Genomic DNA, 13,677 nt, shown 5'->3' with positions numbered 1-13,677 from the left:
CGGGGGGGGGGGCGGAGCCCTCCAGCCCCCCAGGGTTGGCAATGGGGGTCGGGGGGGGAGGGACTCCAGCAGGGGGGCGGGGTTTGGGGGGCCGGGGGGGGGGGTTGGGGGTCCCGGGGGTCATTTGGGGCTGGGGGGGCTGAAGGGCTCCAGCAGGAGGGCGCTGAACGTGTTGACGCGCTCAGCACCGCGAACCTCGTGGGGCAGCAGCGGCAGCTTCACGATGTGGAAATCCTCGTACAGGTCCTCCATCTGCAACACCCGAATCAGCCCCAAATACACCCAAAATACACCCAAATACACCCCAAACACCCCCAAATACACCCCAAACACCTCATACAGGTCCTCCATCTGCAACACCCGAATCAGCCCCAAATACACCCGAAATACACCCAAAATACACCCCAAATACACCCAAATACACCCCAAACAGCTCGTACAGGTCCTCCATCTGCAACACCCGAATCAGCCCCAAATACACCCGAAATACACCCAAAATACACCCCAACATACACCCCCCGAAACAAACACCTCATACAGGTTCTCCATCTGGAGTCACCCGAATCACCCCAAAATACACCCCAAAATACACCCCAAACACCCTCAAATACACCCCAAACACTCCCCGAAACAAACACCCCGTACAGGTGTACATCTGGGGGGGGTTACCCCAAAAAACACCCCCAACCCCCCCCTCAGCTCCCCAAATACTGACGCAGGACACCCCAGTACCGACCCCCGGCCCCCCCGGCCCCGGTTACCTGCTCCGGGCTGCGTGTGGCCGCGCACACGGGGCACAGAGACCCCCCGACCCCCCCAGACCCCCCGGACCCCCAGCCCCCCCGTCCCCGTACCTGCTCCGGGCCCTGGGCTGGATGCGTCCGCCCCGCACACCCCGCACGGGGACACCCCCGCACCCCAACACCGACCCAGCGCCCCCGGACCCCGTTACCTGCTCCAGGTACTTGGCCCGGACGCGGCGCCGGTGCCGCGGTTGCCGTGGTTACCTGGTCCAGGTACTTGGCCCGGACGCGGCGCCAGTGCCGCGGTTGCCGCGGTGCCGCGGTTGCCGTGGTTACCTGGTCCAGGTACTTGGCCTGGATGCGGTGCCGGTGCCGCGGTTGCCGCGGTGCCGCGGTTGCCGTGGTTACCTGGTCCAGGTACTTGGCCTGGATGCGGTGCCGGGCCTCGCACATCTTGCACGGGCGCCGCGGGTCCGGGAACACCAGCTGGTTCACCACCACGTTGTGGGTGTCGATGCGGCACTTGGCCAGTTCCTGGATCAGCCGCTCGGTCTCGTACAGCGACAGGAACTCGGCGATGCACACGCAGATGAACGTCGTCTGCTCCTGCGACGGTGACAGTGACACGGTGACACAGTGACAGTGACAGTGACACACGGACACAGTCACACCGCCCCCGTCACCCCAACACCCTCATCCCCTGTACAGCGACAGGAACTCGGCGATGCACACGCAGATGAACGTCGTCTGCTCCTGCGATGGGTGACAATGGCAGTGACGGTGACAGTGACACGGTGACACACGGACACAGCCACACCACTCCCCGTGTCACCCTGACACCCCCATTCCCTCTACAGCAACAGGAACCTGGTGACACAGGCGCAGATGAACCTGGTCTGATCCCGTCCCCAAAGGTGACACAGGGACAAAGGGACAGGGACAACGGGACAGGGACAACGGGACACTGCTCCCCATGTCCTCCCACACTCCCGTCCCCCACACGGTGACAGAAACACGGACACAGACAAACTCCACCTGCTCCCGTCCCCCTACGGGGACAACGGCAGCCCCCGGTGCCGCAGGCCCGGGGAGGAGGTGACACGGTGACACGGTGACAAGGTGACACCGTGACGCGGTGACACGGCCCCAGTGCCCCGTCCCCGCCCGGCCCCGCGGCGCTGGGTCCACACAGGAATGTGTCCCGACCGGCCGCTCGCGGTCTCGGCCCCAGGGCCCCGTGTCCCTTCCCGTGTCCCCTCCCGTGTCCTCATGTGTGTCCCAACCCCCTCCCCGTGTCCCCTCCCGTGTCCCCTCCCGTGTCCCCTCCCGTCACAGCCCCGTCCCCAGGCCACGGCCCCTCCTGTGTCCCATCCCCCTCACAGTGTCCCCATCCCCCAACGTCCCTGGTGTCACCAGTGTCCCCTACCAGGTCCCTAAACTGCTCCGTCATGGAGCGGATCCCGTCCCTGCCCCTGTGTCCCCATGTCCCCCCCGGTGTCCCCAATGTCCCCATGTCCCCATGTCCCCCCCGGTGTCCCCATGTCCCCGTGTCCCGTACCGGGTCCCTGAACTGCTCGCTCACGGAGCGGATCCCGTCCCTGTCCCCATGTCCCCCATGTCCCCATGTCCCCCCGGTGTCCCCGTGTCCCCGTGTCCCGTACCGGGTCCCTGAACTGCTCGCTCACGGAGCGGATCACGGGCAGCGTCTCCTCCAGTTTGGACGCCAGCTGGTCGGCGTTCATGTCCCCCAGCCCCAGCATGTTGCACATCTGGGGGGCGACAGCGGTGACGGGGGCGCAGGGCACCGGGACCCCCCGGGGACATCCAGGGATCCCCCAGACCTCCCAGACCCCCCGGGACCCCTGGGGACCCCCCAGACCCCCCGGGACCCCCCTGGGACCCCCTAGACCCCCCCGGGGACCCCCCGGCCCCACCTGTGAGATGAAGGGGCTGATCTGGTTCTTGATCTGCATGAGCCGGCCCAGCCCGCGCTCCACAATCGTGGGGAAGTTGAGCAGCCGCAGCGTGTGGCCCGTGGGCGCCGTGTCGAACACCACGACCGAGAAGTTCATCCCCTTCACCAGCCTGGGGGGTGTGGGGGGCGGGGCTGTGACCCCCCCGGGACCCCCTGAACCCCCCTGGGACTCCCAAACCCCCCAGAGCCCCCTTAGAGCCCCCAGAGCCCCCGCACCCCCGTGTCAATCACCACCGAGAAGTTCATCCCCTTCACCAGCCTGGGGGGTGCGGGGGGCGGGGCTGTGACCCCCCGGGACCCCCCTGAACCCCCCCGGGACCCCCAAAGCCCCCAGAGCCCCCGCACCCCCGTGTCAATCACCACGACAGAGACGCTGCCCCCATTGCCCAGGCCTGGGGGTGTTGGGGGACACAGGACCCCGTGACACCCCTGTCCCCCTGTAATCCCTGTCCCCCCATGACCCCTGTCCCCCCGTGTCCCCCCCTGTCCCCCATCCCCCCTGCCCCCGCACCTCATGACCTCTGCGTAGCTCATGGCACTGACCCCTGACCCCTGACCTCATGACCTCTGCGTAGCTCACGGCGCTGACCCCTGATCTCATGACCTCAGCGTAGCTCATGGCAATGACCCCTGACCTCATGACCTCTGCGTAGCTCATGGCGCTGCCCCCTGCCCCCTGACCTCATGACCTCGGCGTAGCTCATGGCAATGACCCCTGACCTCATGACCTCGGCGTAGCTCACGGCACTGACCCCTGCCCCCTGACCTCATGACCTCGGCGTAGCTCATGGCCTCGTCGATGCCCGGGAAGGCGCTCATGGCCTCCTGCATCATCTTCTTGCCCATGCTCAGCACCGTGTCCTCCTCGAAGAACTCGTCGGGCAGCTCGGCCACGCCCAGGCTGGGGTCGATCTCCTGCGGGGGGTCAAGGGTCAAGGGTCAGGGTCAAGGGTCAGGGTCGATCTCCTGGGGGCAGGGGGATTTGGGGACTCAGGGGGATTTGGGGGTCAGGGGGTTCTCGGGATCAGGGTCAGGGTCAGGGGTTCAGGGTCAGGGGTCCAGGGTCAGGGTCAGGGTTAGGGCATTGGGGTCAGAGATCTGGGGTCAGGGTTGGAGTCAGAGTCGGAATGAGGGGTCAGGGTTGGGGTCAGGGGGTCAGAGGTCCGGGGTCACGGTCAGGGTTGGGTCAGGGTCAGGGTCAGGGTTGGGGGGTCAGTGGTTGGGGTTGGGTTCAGGCTCAGGGTCGGGGTCAGGGGTCAGGGTCGGGGTCAGGGGTCAGTGCGGGGCGCACCATGGCGAACAGGTTGTCGTAGCCCTTGACCTTGGTGGGCACCTTGGAGAACTTCTGGTCGAAGGCGTCGGAGATGTTGTGCGCGGGGGTCCGTGGAGATGATGAGCACGCTCTCCCGCACCCGGCACAGCTGCACGGCCAGGCTGCAGCTGGACGGACGGACAGACACGGGTCAGACAGACAGACAGACACACCCGGCACAGCTGCACGGCCAGGCTGCAGCTGACGGATGGACAGACAGACAGACACGGGTCAGACAGACAGACAGACAGACACACCCGGCACAGCTGCACCGCCAGGCTGCAGCTGGACGGACAGACAGACAGACGTAGGAACATGGGGACAAGCTGCAGCTGGACAGACAGATGGACGTGGGGACGTGGACAGGCTGGACAGACACACGGACACGGGGACACCGCCGGGGGTCTCTCATGTGGGGACAAGGGGGGAGGCAGCCCGGGGGCCCGATCCCGATGGGCCCGATCCCGATCCCCGCGGGCCCGATCCCGATCCCGGTGGGCCCGATCCCCGCGGGCCCGAACCCGGCGCGGCCGCCGCACCTGCAGGTGGTTTTGCCCACGCCGCCCTTCCCGCCCACGAAGATCCACTTGAGGCTGCGCTGCTCGATGATGTTGGCGAGCGTGGGCTCCAGCGGCTCCACGTCGGGCGCGTCCTCGAACTCCTCGGCCTCCGCCGCCCACCCGCCCGCCGCCGCCATCTTCCCCGGGAGCGCCGCCCGCGCTCCCATTGGCCGCGGCCGCGCCGCGCCGGCCCGCCCCCGCGCGCCATTGGCCGCCCGGCCCGCCCGTCCGACGCGAGGGGGGGGGTCTCCGCGCGGCGAGCGTTGCCTTGGCGACGCCCGCCGTGCCGCGTCATCACCCGGCGCCGCGCGCGTCCCGGCGTGCCCCGCGGCGCGGCGGCGGAGCAAGATGGCGGCGCACGGCGAGGAGCGGGAGCGCCGGAGGCCCCGTCGCCGCCTCCCGGGCCCGGCGGCGGCGTCAACGTGTTCGCCAACGACGGCAGCTTCCTGGAGCTCTTCAAGCGCAAGATGGAGGCGGAGCGCGAGCGCGAGCGCGAGCGGGAGGCGGCGGACGCGCCCGGGGGCGCCGGGCCGGCCCGGCCGACGGCTCCAAGCGCGGCGGCGGCGCCTTCGGCTTCGTAAGGACGCGGGAACACCGGGACCCCCCGGACCCCCCCGGAGATCCCCCGAGACCCCCCCGCACCCCCCCGGGACCCCCCGAGACCCCCCGATACTCCCCCGGGCCCGCCCCGGACCCCCCGGGACCCCCTGAGACCCCCCCCGCCCCGCCCGGGTTCCCGCCGGGGGCTCCGCGGTTCCCCCCCCCCCCCCCCCGCTGTTTTTGCCGCTCGTGAAACCGCCCGAAACGGCCCCCAAAACGGGACCTGGGGCGGGGGACGGACGGACGGACGGACAGTGTGGGGGGGGACGGATGGACAGTGTGGGGGGATGGATGGACAGGGCGGGGGGGGGGACGGACAGATGGACAGCGGGGGGGGGGGGTGGAAGGACGGACAGACAGACAGCAGGGGGGGCATGGACAGACGGATGGACAGCGTGGAGGGGGTCGACGGATGGACAGATGGATGGATGGATGGACAGGGATCAGACAGACAGACAGCGGGAGGGGATGGACAGACAGGCAGGTGACTGGGGGGTGGACAGTGTGTATGTGTGTGAGGTGGATGGACGGATGGACTGGGGTGGGGGGGCTGGACAGACGGCCGGGGGCTGGACGGACAGACAGATGCACAGGGAGTGGATGGACAGACGGGGGGTGGATGGGCTGGATAGACAGACAGCCGGGGCTGGACGGACAGCCGGACAGCAGCCGGCCGCAGCGTGAGCGCGGGTCCCGTCCCCAGGTCGGGCGGCGCCGCGGGGGCCACAAACTGGCGCTGAAAACCGGGGTGGTGGCCAAGAAACAGAGGACGGACGACGAGGTGGGGGCGGGGCCGGGGGCACGGGGCACGGGTCATGGGGGGGTCACTGGGGTCACGGGGTCATGGGGGGGACACGGGGGGTCATAGGGGGGGACACTGGGGGTCATGGGGGATGATGCTCAGGGGGTCACGGGGCGGACGTAGAGGGGTCACGGGGAATGATGGGGGGTCTGGGGGGCTCATGGGGGATGATGGGGAGGGTCATGAGGAGTGATGGGGGGTGATGGGGTATTATGGGGGGGTCACAGGGGGGCCACAGGGGATGATGCTGGGGGTCACAAGGAGTGATGGTGGGGGTCACAGGGTGTCATGGGGATTGTGGGGGGAGTCACAGGGATGATGGGGGGTGATGGGGTATTATGGGGGGTCACAGGGGGTCAGGGGGGATGATGGGGGGCTCGGAGGGGGGATGATGGGGGGGTTGGGGGGGGGATGATGGGGGGCTTGGGGGGGGATGATGGGGGGCTCGGGGGGGGGATGATGGGGGCTCGGGGGGGGATGATGGGGGGGTTGGGGGGGGCTGCCCCCACTGGCCTCATTTCCCTTTTTGCTGCTTTTTTCCCTATTTCTTCTTCCAATTTCCCTCCTCCCCGGGCCCCGCCCCCCTCCTCCCCGGGCCCCGCCCCCCTCCTCCCCGGGCCCCGCCCCCCTCCTCCCCGGGCCCCGCCCCCCTCCTCCCCGGGCCCCCGCCCCCCCTCCTCCCCGGGCCCCGCCCCCCTCCTCCCCGGGCCCCGCCCCCCTCCTCCCCGGGCCCCGCCCCCCTCCTCCCCGGCCCCGCCCCCCGGCCCCGCCCCCGCAGGTGCTGACGAGTAAAGGCGACGCGTGGGCCAAGTACATGGCGGAGGTGAAGAAATACAAAGCGCATCAGTGCAGCGACGACGACAAAACGCGGCCCCTGGTCAAATAGCCGCCGCCACGCCCGGACACGCCCCTGCCACGCCCTGACCACGCCCCGGCCACGCCCCGACACGCCCCGCCCACCCGGACACGCCCGGCCGCGCCCCCTGGGGGAGGGGCGGCCCCGCCCGTTTTTGTGGCGCTCAAAGGACTCTGTGGCGGCCCCTCCCCCCGCGGCCCCTCCCCCCCCGCGGGTTTTGGGGCGGGGGCGGGGGAGGGGCGGGGGTGGCGCTGCATTAAAGACGCCGGAGGGTTCGGAGCCGCCGGCTGGTTGTGGGTGAATTGGGCCGGTTTGGGGTGAATTTGAGCGGTTTGGGGTGAATTGGGCTGGTTTTTGGGGTGAATTTGAGCGGTTTGGGGGTTTTGCCCCGGGGGGGGAGGCGGTTGCAGGTGGGACCGACCCGTTTGTGCTCCGGGATCCCCCGGTTCCACCACCCGCTGGTCCCGGTTCCAGCTCCCAGTGCTCCCCGTTCACCCCGAATCCCCCTCCCAGCCCCCCCGTTCACTCTCAATCTCCCCCCAGCCCACCCCCCCCTGCCCGTTCACCGTGGCCCCTCCCAGCCCCCCCCCCCCCCCCCCCAGTTCCTCCGGACCCGCCCCACTCGCCGCCGTGCGGGGGAGTCTCATCCCCCGCCCCCCCCCCCCCCCAGCGCAGTGGTTCGTTCCGCGCGCGGTGCACGCCGGGAGGCGCAGTCCGGCGCTGGCCGTTGTGCTCTGCGCATGCGCGCGGCCGCTCCCCCGCCCACCCCCGCGCGGCGGCTCCGCCTCCGGCGCACGTGGCGCTCGCTCGGGGCGCGCGGGCGGCGGAGCGCGCGGGGGCGGCCGCTCCACGCGGCCCCGGGACCCCACCGGGACCCCACCCGGGACACCCCGAACCCCCCGGGATGCCACTCGGGACCCCACACGGAGCCCCCGGGATGCCACCCGGGAACCCCCGCAGGTACCGGCCCCGGGCGGGGCGGGGAAGCGGCGGGAGGGGGGGTGGGGGGGACATTGGGGGTTTGGGGGCGTTGGGCGTTCGGGGGATCGAGGGGGGGCGGGGGGTGTTGGTGGCGCGGGGAGGGCGGTTGGGGGGGGATCTGGATCCCCGTGTCCCTCTGTGCCCCCCCCGTGTCCCCCGGCTCACCCCCGTGTCCCTCTGTGTCACCCCGTGTCCCTCTGTGCCCCCCCGTGTCCCCCCCGTGTCCCTCTGTGCCCCCCCGTGTCCCCCGTGTCCCCCTCGTGTCCCTCTGTGCCCCCCCCGTGTCCCCCGGGTCACCCCCGTGTCCCTCTGCGCCCCTCCCGTGTCCCTTCCCACCCCCCACGTTCTTCTGTCCCATCACGTGTCCCCCACGTGCTCTTACCCCCCCATGTCCCTGTGTCCCCCATCAACGTGTCCCGCGTGTTCCCCCGCGTGCTCCTGAGCCCCCCCATCCCCCCCGCTGTGCCCCCCCGTGCTCCCCCCACCCCCCCCACCCCGCTGTGCCCCCCGTGTCCCCCCCGTGTCCCTTCCTGCCCCCCTCCCATTCTTCTCTAACCACGTGTCCCCCACGTGCTCTTGCCCCCCCGTGTCCCTGTGCCCCCCCCATCTCAGTCCCGCTTCCCCCGCAGGACCCGGGCTCTGCGCCCCCCCCGCCGGACCGGCCCCCCCAGGCCCCCCCGGGCCCCCCGCCCCCCGGGAGCGGCTCGTGAGCGGCGGGGGCGCAGCTGGAGCAGTGAGTGCGGGGCACCCCCCGAACCCCCCGGACACCCCAAACCCCCCCGGACACCCCCTGAACCCCCCGGACACCCCAAACCCCCCCCCAGGGACCCCTCCGGACACCCTCACATCCCCCATTGTCCTGCCGAAGGTGGGGGGGGCACAGGGACATGGGACACATGGGGGGGGGCACACGGGGGTCCTCGAGCCTCCCGCAGCCCAGGGCTGGCACTGGGGGCACAGGGACATGGGGACACACGGGGGGACACACAGGGACGGAGCCCCGGAGCTGATGACAGACCCAGCACTGAGCCCTGTGATGCCGGTTGTGTTCGTACTGTCTGATCCGGGGGGGCCACCATGTCCCTCAGTGTCCCCGATGTCCCAGTGTCCCCTGGTGTCCCCCAGTGTCCCCGGTGTCCCCAGTGTCCCCAGTATTCCTCTGTGTCCCACAATGTCCCCCAATGTCCTCTGGTGTCCCCAGGGTGACAAGGATGACGACACCAGCAGCGACCGGGACGTCTGGCCGCGGGTCCACAAGTGGCGCTCGGTGACGGTGACTGTGATGGTGACGGTGACGGTGACACTCGAGGAGCCCGACGGGGACAACGGGGACGCGCTGCCCGAGCGGAACGTCGGTACGGGCGGGGGCGGGGCTTTGGGGACACCCGGGTTGGTTTGGGGACAGATCAGGGGCTTTGGGGACACCTGGGGCGGTTTTGCCCGTGTGTGACGTCATTTCCCACGTGTGACGTCATTTCTCGTGGTCGGTGTCTCCCGTTCCAGCTCCGGCTGTTCCGCGGCCCCGCCCCCACCCGTCGGACGCGCTGGGGACCCCGTGTCCCCCCCACGTCCCCCGGTCTGGACGTCACCTCAACCAGCCGGTAACGGCACCAGCGTCACCTCCCAGTGTTCCCTGTGCCCCCACGTCCCCCCGTGTCCCCCCCTGTCCACTTGTCCCCCTGTCCCTCTATGACCCCCCATGTCCCCCCATCCCCCGGTCCTCCCATGTCCCCCCCGTCCCCCCATGACCCCCCATGTCCCCCCGTCCCCGGACCCGCTGATGACAGTGACACAGACATTCGAATCCCGAACTGCCCCTGTGGAACTCGCTGATCTGAGGGTCCCGCGTCCCCTCCTGTGTCCTCACGTCCCCCATGTCCCCCACGTCCCCATGTCCCCCACGTCCCCCCCTGTGACCCCATGTCCCCCCCTGTGACCCCATGTCCCCCGTGTCCCCATGTCCCCCGTGTCCCCCCCTGCGTCCCCACAGCACCTCGTGCCTCCCACGTCCCCTCCCCAGTGACACTGTCCCCGTGTCCCCAGCAGCGCCCGAGCCCGGACAGACAGACAGACACGGATGGACACACCGACCCCCGGGATGGACAGACGGACATGGATGGACACACCGACCCCCCCAGGACAGACAGATGGACCCGGATGGACACACCAACCCCCCGGGATGGACAGACGGACCCGGACGGACAGATTGACCCCCCAGGAGGGACAGACGGACCCGGATGGACACACCGCCCCCCGGATGGACAGACGGACCCGGACGGACACACCGCCCCCCCCTCCCTGAGCCCGGGGGGGGAGGGGCAGAACCGGGGGGGGGGAATTGGCGCTAAAAGTGCCCCTGCCCCTCCCCTCCCCCCCGCACGGCGACCTCTGGGGGTGCCCCCCGCCCCCCCCCGTTCCCGGCGCGGCGAACAGAGCCCGTTATTGACCGTTATTGATCGTTATTGGCCGTTATTGATCGTTCTCGGTGTCGGCGCCGTTTGTTCGGGCTATTGGGGCGGGGACGGCGCGGCCGCACGCGGCCCACTTCCGGCGCCGCTGGGTGACGTCACCGCAAACCCCATTGGAGGCTGCGCGGGTCACGTGGGGCGGCGCGCCGGGAGGCGAACCCGCCGTGGCTGCGGCGACGGGACGCGACCCGTACCGGGGGGGCCGGGGGGCGGGGCCGGGCGCGCGGGGCGGGGGGGGGGCCGAACGGGACCGAGCGGGCCCGAGGAGCCGCCGGGTCCGCGCCGGCCGCGCGCGGGTGTCGGGGCGGGTCCCGGTCGCGGCCGCTCGGGGCGGGGGGGGGGGCGGGGGTCGCGTTGCCGGGGTCCTGGGCTTTTGGGGGGGGGGTGGGAGGGTCGCGCATCTCGGGGCCGCCGCGGAGCTCTGGGGGGGGTCGTGGAGCTCGGGGGTCCCGGGTGGCTGAGGAGTCCCGGGGCTTTGGGGGAACCCGGAGCTGGGGGCGGGGGGGCTGGGGGGGCCCGGGGCTCGGGCGGGGTCTCGGGGTTCGGGGGGTCCGGGGCTTTGGGGGGGATCGTGGATCTCGGGGGGTCCCGGAGCTGGGGGGTCCGGGGCTTTGGGGTGCCCGGTGTAGCGTTTTTGGGGGTCCCGGTGTAACGCTGCCCCGTTGTCCGCAGCCATGGACGGGGCTCCCAGCGACCCCCCCGGGGACCCCCCCGAGGAGCCCCCGGCGCCGGGTCCCGGTCCCGGTGCGGGTCCCGGTGCGGTCCCGGGCCCCCCCGCGCTGCTGTCGCTGCGCTGGAGCTGCTGCTGCGCATCCTGGCGTTCGTGGGCGCGCGGGAGCTGCGCGCGGTGCTGCCGCGGGTGTGCCGCGCGCTGCGGGACGCGGCGCGGGACCGCGCGGCATGGCGGGCGCGCCTGCGCGAGCGCGCGGGGGGGCGCCTGCCCGTGCTGGACGGTGAGGGCGGGGCCGGGGCGGGTGGGGTCACGGGGTCAGGGGTGGGGGGGGCTCGGGGGGGGGCGCCTGCCCGTGCTGGACGGTGAGGGCGGGGCCGGGCGGGGGGGGCGGGGAGGGTCACGGGGTCAGGGGTGTGGGGGGTTCGGGGGGGGCCCCTGCCCGTGCTGGACGGTGAGGGCGGGGCCGGGGTGGGGGGGGTCTTGAGGGGGTCACGGGTTTGGGGGGCTCTCGGGGAGCGCCTGCCCGTGGTGGACGGTGGGGACGGGGTGTCTGGGATCTGGGGGGGTCCTGGGGATCTGGGAGGGTCCTGGGGCTCTGGGGTAAGGCTGCCCGTGCTGGGCAGTGAGGAGGGGGGGTCTGGGGACTGGGGGGGTCCCGGATCAGGGGCTCCTGGGGCCTGAGGGAGCCTGGGGGGCTCCCAGGGAGTCCTGGGAGCCTTGGAGGGTTTGGGGGTCCCTGGGGGGGGTGGCTGTCCATGGACAGTGAGTGGGGGGGGGTCTGGGGGATCCCGGGGCTTGGGGGGGTCCTGGGGGTCTGGGGGTGATCTGGGGGCGGTGGGGGCTGCGGCGCAGGGGGCGGCTGCTGCTGCGGGGCGGGGTCCCGGGGCTCTGGGGTCCCGGCTCCCCCGCGCTGCCCCCCACGCTGCCCCCCCCACGCTGCCCCCCCGCCGCAGACGAGGGGTTCGACGTGGCGGGCGCGTGCGAGGAGCTGGAGGAGCTGCTGCAGCGCTGGGGGGGGGCGCGCGGGGGCCCCCCCGATGGAGCATTTCTCGCTGGACGACGGGCACTTCGCCTCCGTGGACTCCGTGCTGCTGCTGCAGGTGGGGGCCGCTTCGGGGGGGGCCCATTCAGGGGGTTCCCCCGGCTCTGGGGGGGTTCCCCGGCTCTGGGGGTCCCTTTCTGGGGTTCCCCGGCTCTGGGGGTCCGGTTCCGGGGTTTCCTGGCTCTGGGGGTCCCATTCCGGGGTTCCCTTGGCTCTGGGGGGTTCCCCGGCTCTGGAGGTCCCTTTCTGGGGTTCCCCGGCTCCGGGGTTCCCCTGGCTCTGGGGGTCCCGTTCCGGGTTCCCTTGGCTCTGGGGGGTTCCCCGGCTCTGGGGGTCCCTTTCCGGGGTCCCTGACCCCTGCCCCCCCAGGGCGGCTCCCTCTGCGTCTCGGGCGCCCGCGACCGCAACGTGAACCTGTGGGACCTGCGGGCGCTGGGCCGCGCGCCGGGCCGGGCGCTGGTCCAAGGCGCTGGGCAGCGGGAGCAGCGGCACGCACAGGGTGGGTCCGCCCCGCCCCCCTCGGCTGGCCCCGCCCCCCGGGTGTGCCCCGCCCCGCCCCCCGGGGTGTGCCCCGCCCCCCGGGGTGTGCCCCGCCCCCCGGGGTGTGCCCCGCCCCCCGGGGTGTGCCCCGCCCCCCCGGGGTGTGTCCCACCCCGCCCCCCAACGGGTGTGACCCACCCCCCCAGGGTGTGTCCCACCCCGCCCCGCTCCCCGGGTGTGTCCCACCCCGCCCCCCCAAGGTGTGACCCGCCCCGCCCCCCCAGGGTGTGTCCAACCCTGCCCCCCCAGGGTGTGTCCCACCCCACCACCCCGGGGTGTGTCCCGCCCGCCCCCGGGGGTGTGCCCCGCCCCCCCTCCCCCAGGTGTCTCCGGCCCCCCCCCCGGGTGTCCCTGGCCTGCCCCGGGTGTGCCCCGCCCCCCCATGGTGTCTCCTGCTGTGGGGGGGGTCCTGAGCCGCCCCCCCCAGGGCTGGGTGTGGTGCCTGGGGGGGTTGGGGGGTTGTGGGGGTCCTGAGCCGCCCCCCCCCCCAGGGCTGGGTGTGGTGCCTGGCGGCGCGGGAGCTGGTGCTGTGGGGGGGGTTTGGAGGGGTCTCGAGCTGTGCCCCCCCCCAGGGCTGGGTGTGGTGCCTGGGGGGGTTGGGGGGTTGGGGGGGTCCTGAGCCGCCCCCCCGCAGGGCTGGGTGTGGTGCCTGGCGGCGCGGGAGCTGGCGCTGTGCTCGGGCTCCTGGGACAGCACCGTCAAGCTCTGGGACCTGGGGGCCGAGGGGCAGCAGGTCGGGGAGATCAGGTACCGGGGGGGGGGGGCTGGACGGGGAGGGGGGGACTGGGGGGGATCCTGAGGGGTCCCAGGGCTTTGGTGGGTCCTGGGGGTCTGGAGGGTCCCCAGTGTTTAGGGGTCCTGGGGGGTCCCAGATCTATGGGGGGTCCTGGGGTTTGGGGGGGGATCCTGGGGGTCTCAGGGGGTCCTGGGGGTTGGGAGGATCTGGGGGGGCAGCTGCCCATGCTGGATGCTGCGTGTGGGGGTTTTGGCGGGGTCCCAGGGCTGTGGGGGGTCCTGGGGGGCAGCTGCCCACGCTGGATGCTGCGTGTGGGGGTTTTGGGGGGGTCCCAGGGCTGTGGGGGGTCCTGGGGGGCAGCTGCCCACGCTGGATGCTGCGTGTGGGGG

At 72.2% G+C, this 13,677-nt stretch overlaps 4 protein-coding genes across 4 annotated transcripts in view; 2 read left to right on the top strand and 2 right to left on the bottom strand.

The window, feature by feature from the left end:
• GET3 (guided entry of tail-anchored proteins factor 3, ATPase) lies at window positions 1-4,770 on the bottom strand. The gene is given in 8 exon segments (XM_080361404.1): window positions 1-252; window positions 1,152-1,349; window positions 2,405-2,512; window positions 2,678-2,828; window positions 3,485-3,633; window positions 4,010-4,096; window positions 4,098-4,158; window positions 4,570-4,770. Coding segments are annotated over 8 exon segments (1,074 nt in total). The 5' UTR covers window positions 4,758-4,770; the 3' UTR covers window positions 1-120.
• Window positions 4,771-4,938: 168 nt separating this feature from the next.
• TRIR (telomerase RNA component interacting RNase) lies at window positions 4,939-7,127 on the top strand (the record flags this gene model as incomplete). The annotated part of the gene is given in 5 exon segments (XM_080361387.1): window positions 4,939-4,959; window positions 4,962-5,121; window positions 5,124-5,167; window positions 5,894-5,971; window positions 6,771-7,127. Coding segments are annotated over 5 exon segments (411 nt in total). The 3' UTR covers window positions 6,879-7,127.
• A 461-nt stretch (window positions 7,128-7,588) lies between these two features.
• FBXW9 (F-box and WD repeat domain containing 9) lies at window positions 7,589-13,351 on the top strand (the record flags this gene model as incomplete). Its single annotated transcript, XM_080361355.1, is given in 12 exon segments — window positions 7,589-7,808; window positions 8,459-8,562; window positions 9,031-9,184; window positions 9,333-9,430; window positions 9,873-10,297; window positions 10,417-10,488; window positions 10,970-11,250; window positions 11,924-12,000; window positions 12,002-12,070; window positions 12,382-12,474; window positions 12,476-12,511; window positions 13,187-13,351. Coding segments are annotated over 12 exon segments (1,794 nt in total).
• Window positions 13,352-13,467: 116 nt separating this feature from the next.
• Window positions 13,468-13,677, bottom strand: part of CACNA1A (calcium voltage-gated channel subunit alpha1 A) — a gene marked incomplete at both ends in the record, with an annotated part of 21,230 nt that continues 21,020 nt past the window's right edge. The window contains 1 exon segment of the mRNA XM_080361349.1: window positions 13,468-13,477. Within this exon segment, the coding sequence (XP_080217475.1) occupies window positions 13,468-13,477 (10 nt within the window).

This window comes from Nesoenas mayeri (assembly GCF_963082525.1).
Source record: "Nesoenas mayeri genome assembly, chromosome: 31".
Taxonomy (NCBI): domain Eukaryota; kingdom Metazoa; phylum Chordata; class Aves; order Columbiformes; family Columbidae; genus Nesoenas; species Nesoenas mayeri.
The sequence above is the reverse complement of the archived record's forward strand: the minus strand, read 5'-3'. Positions and strand labels throughout refer to the sequence as shown.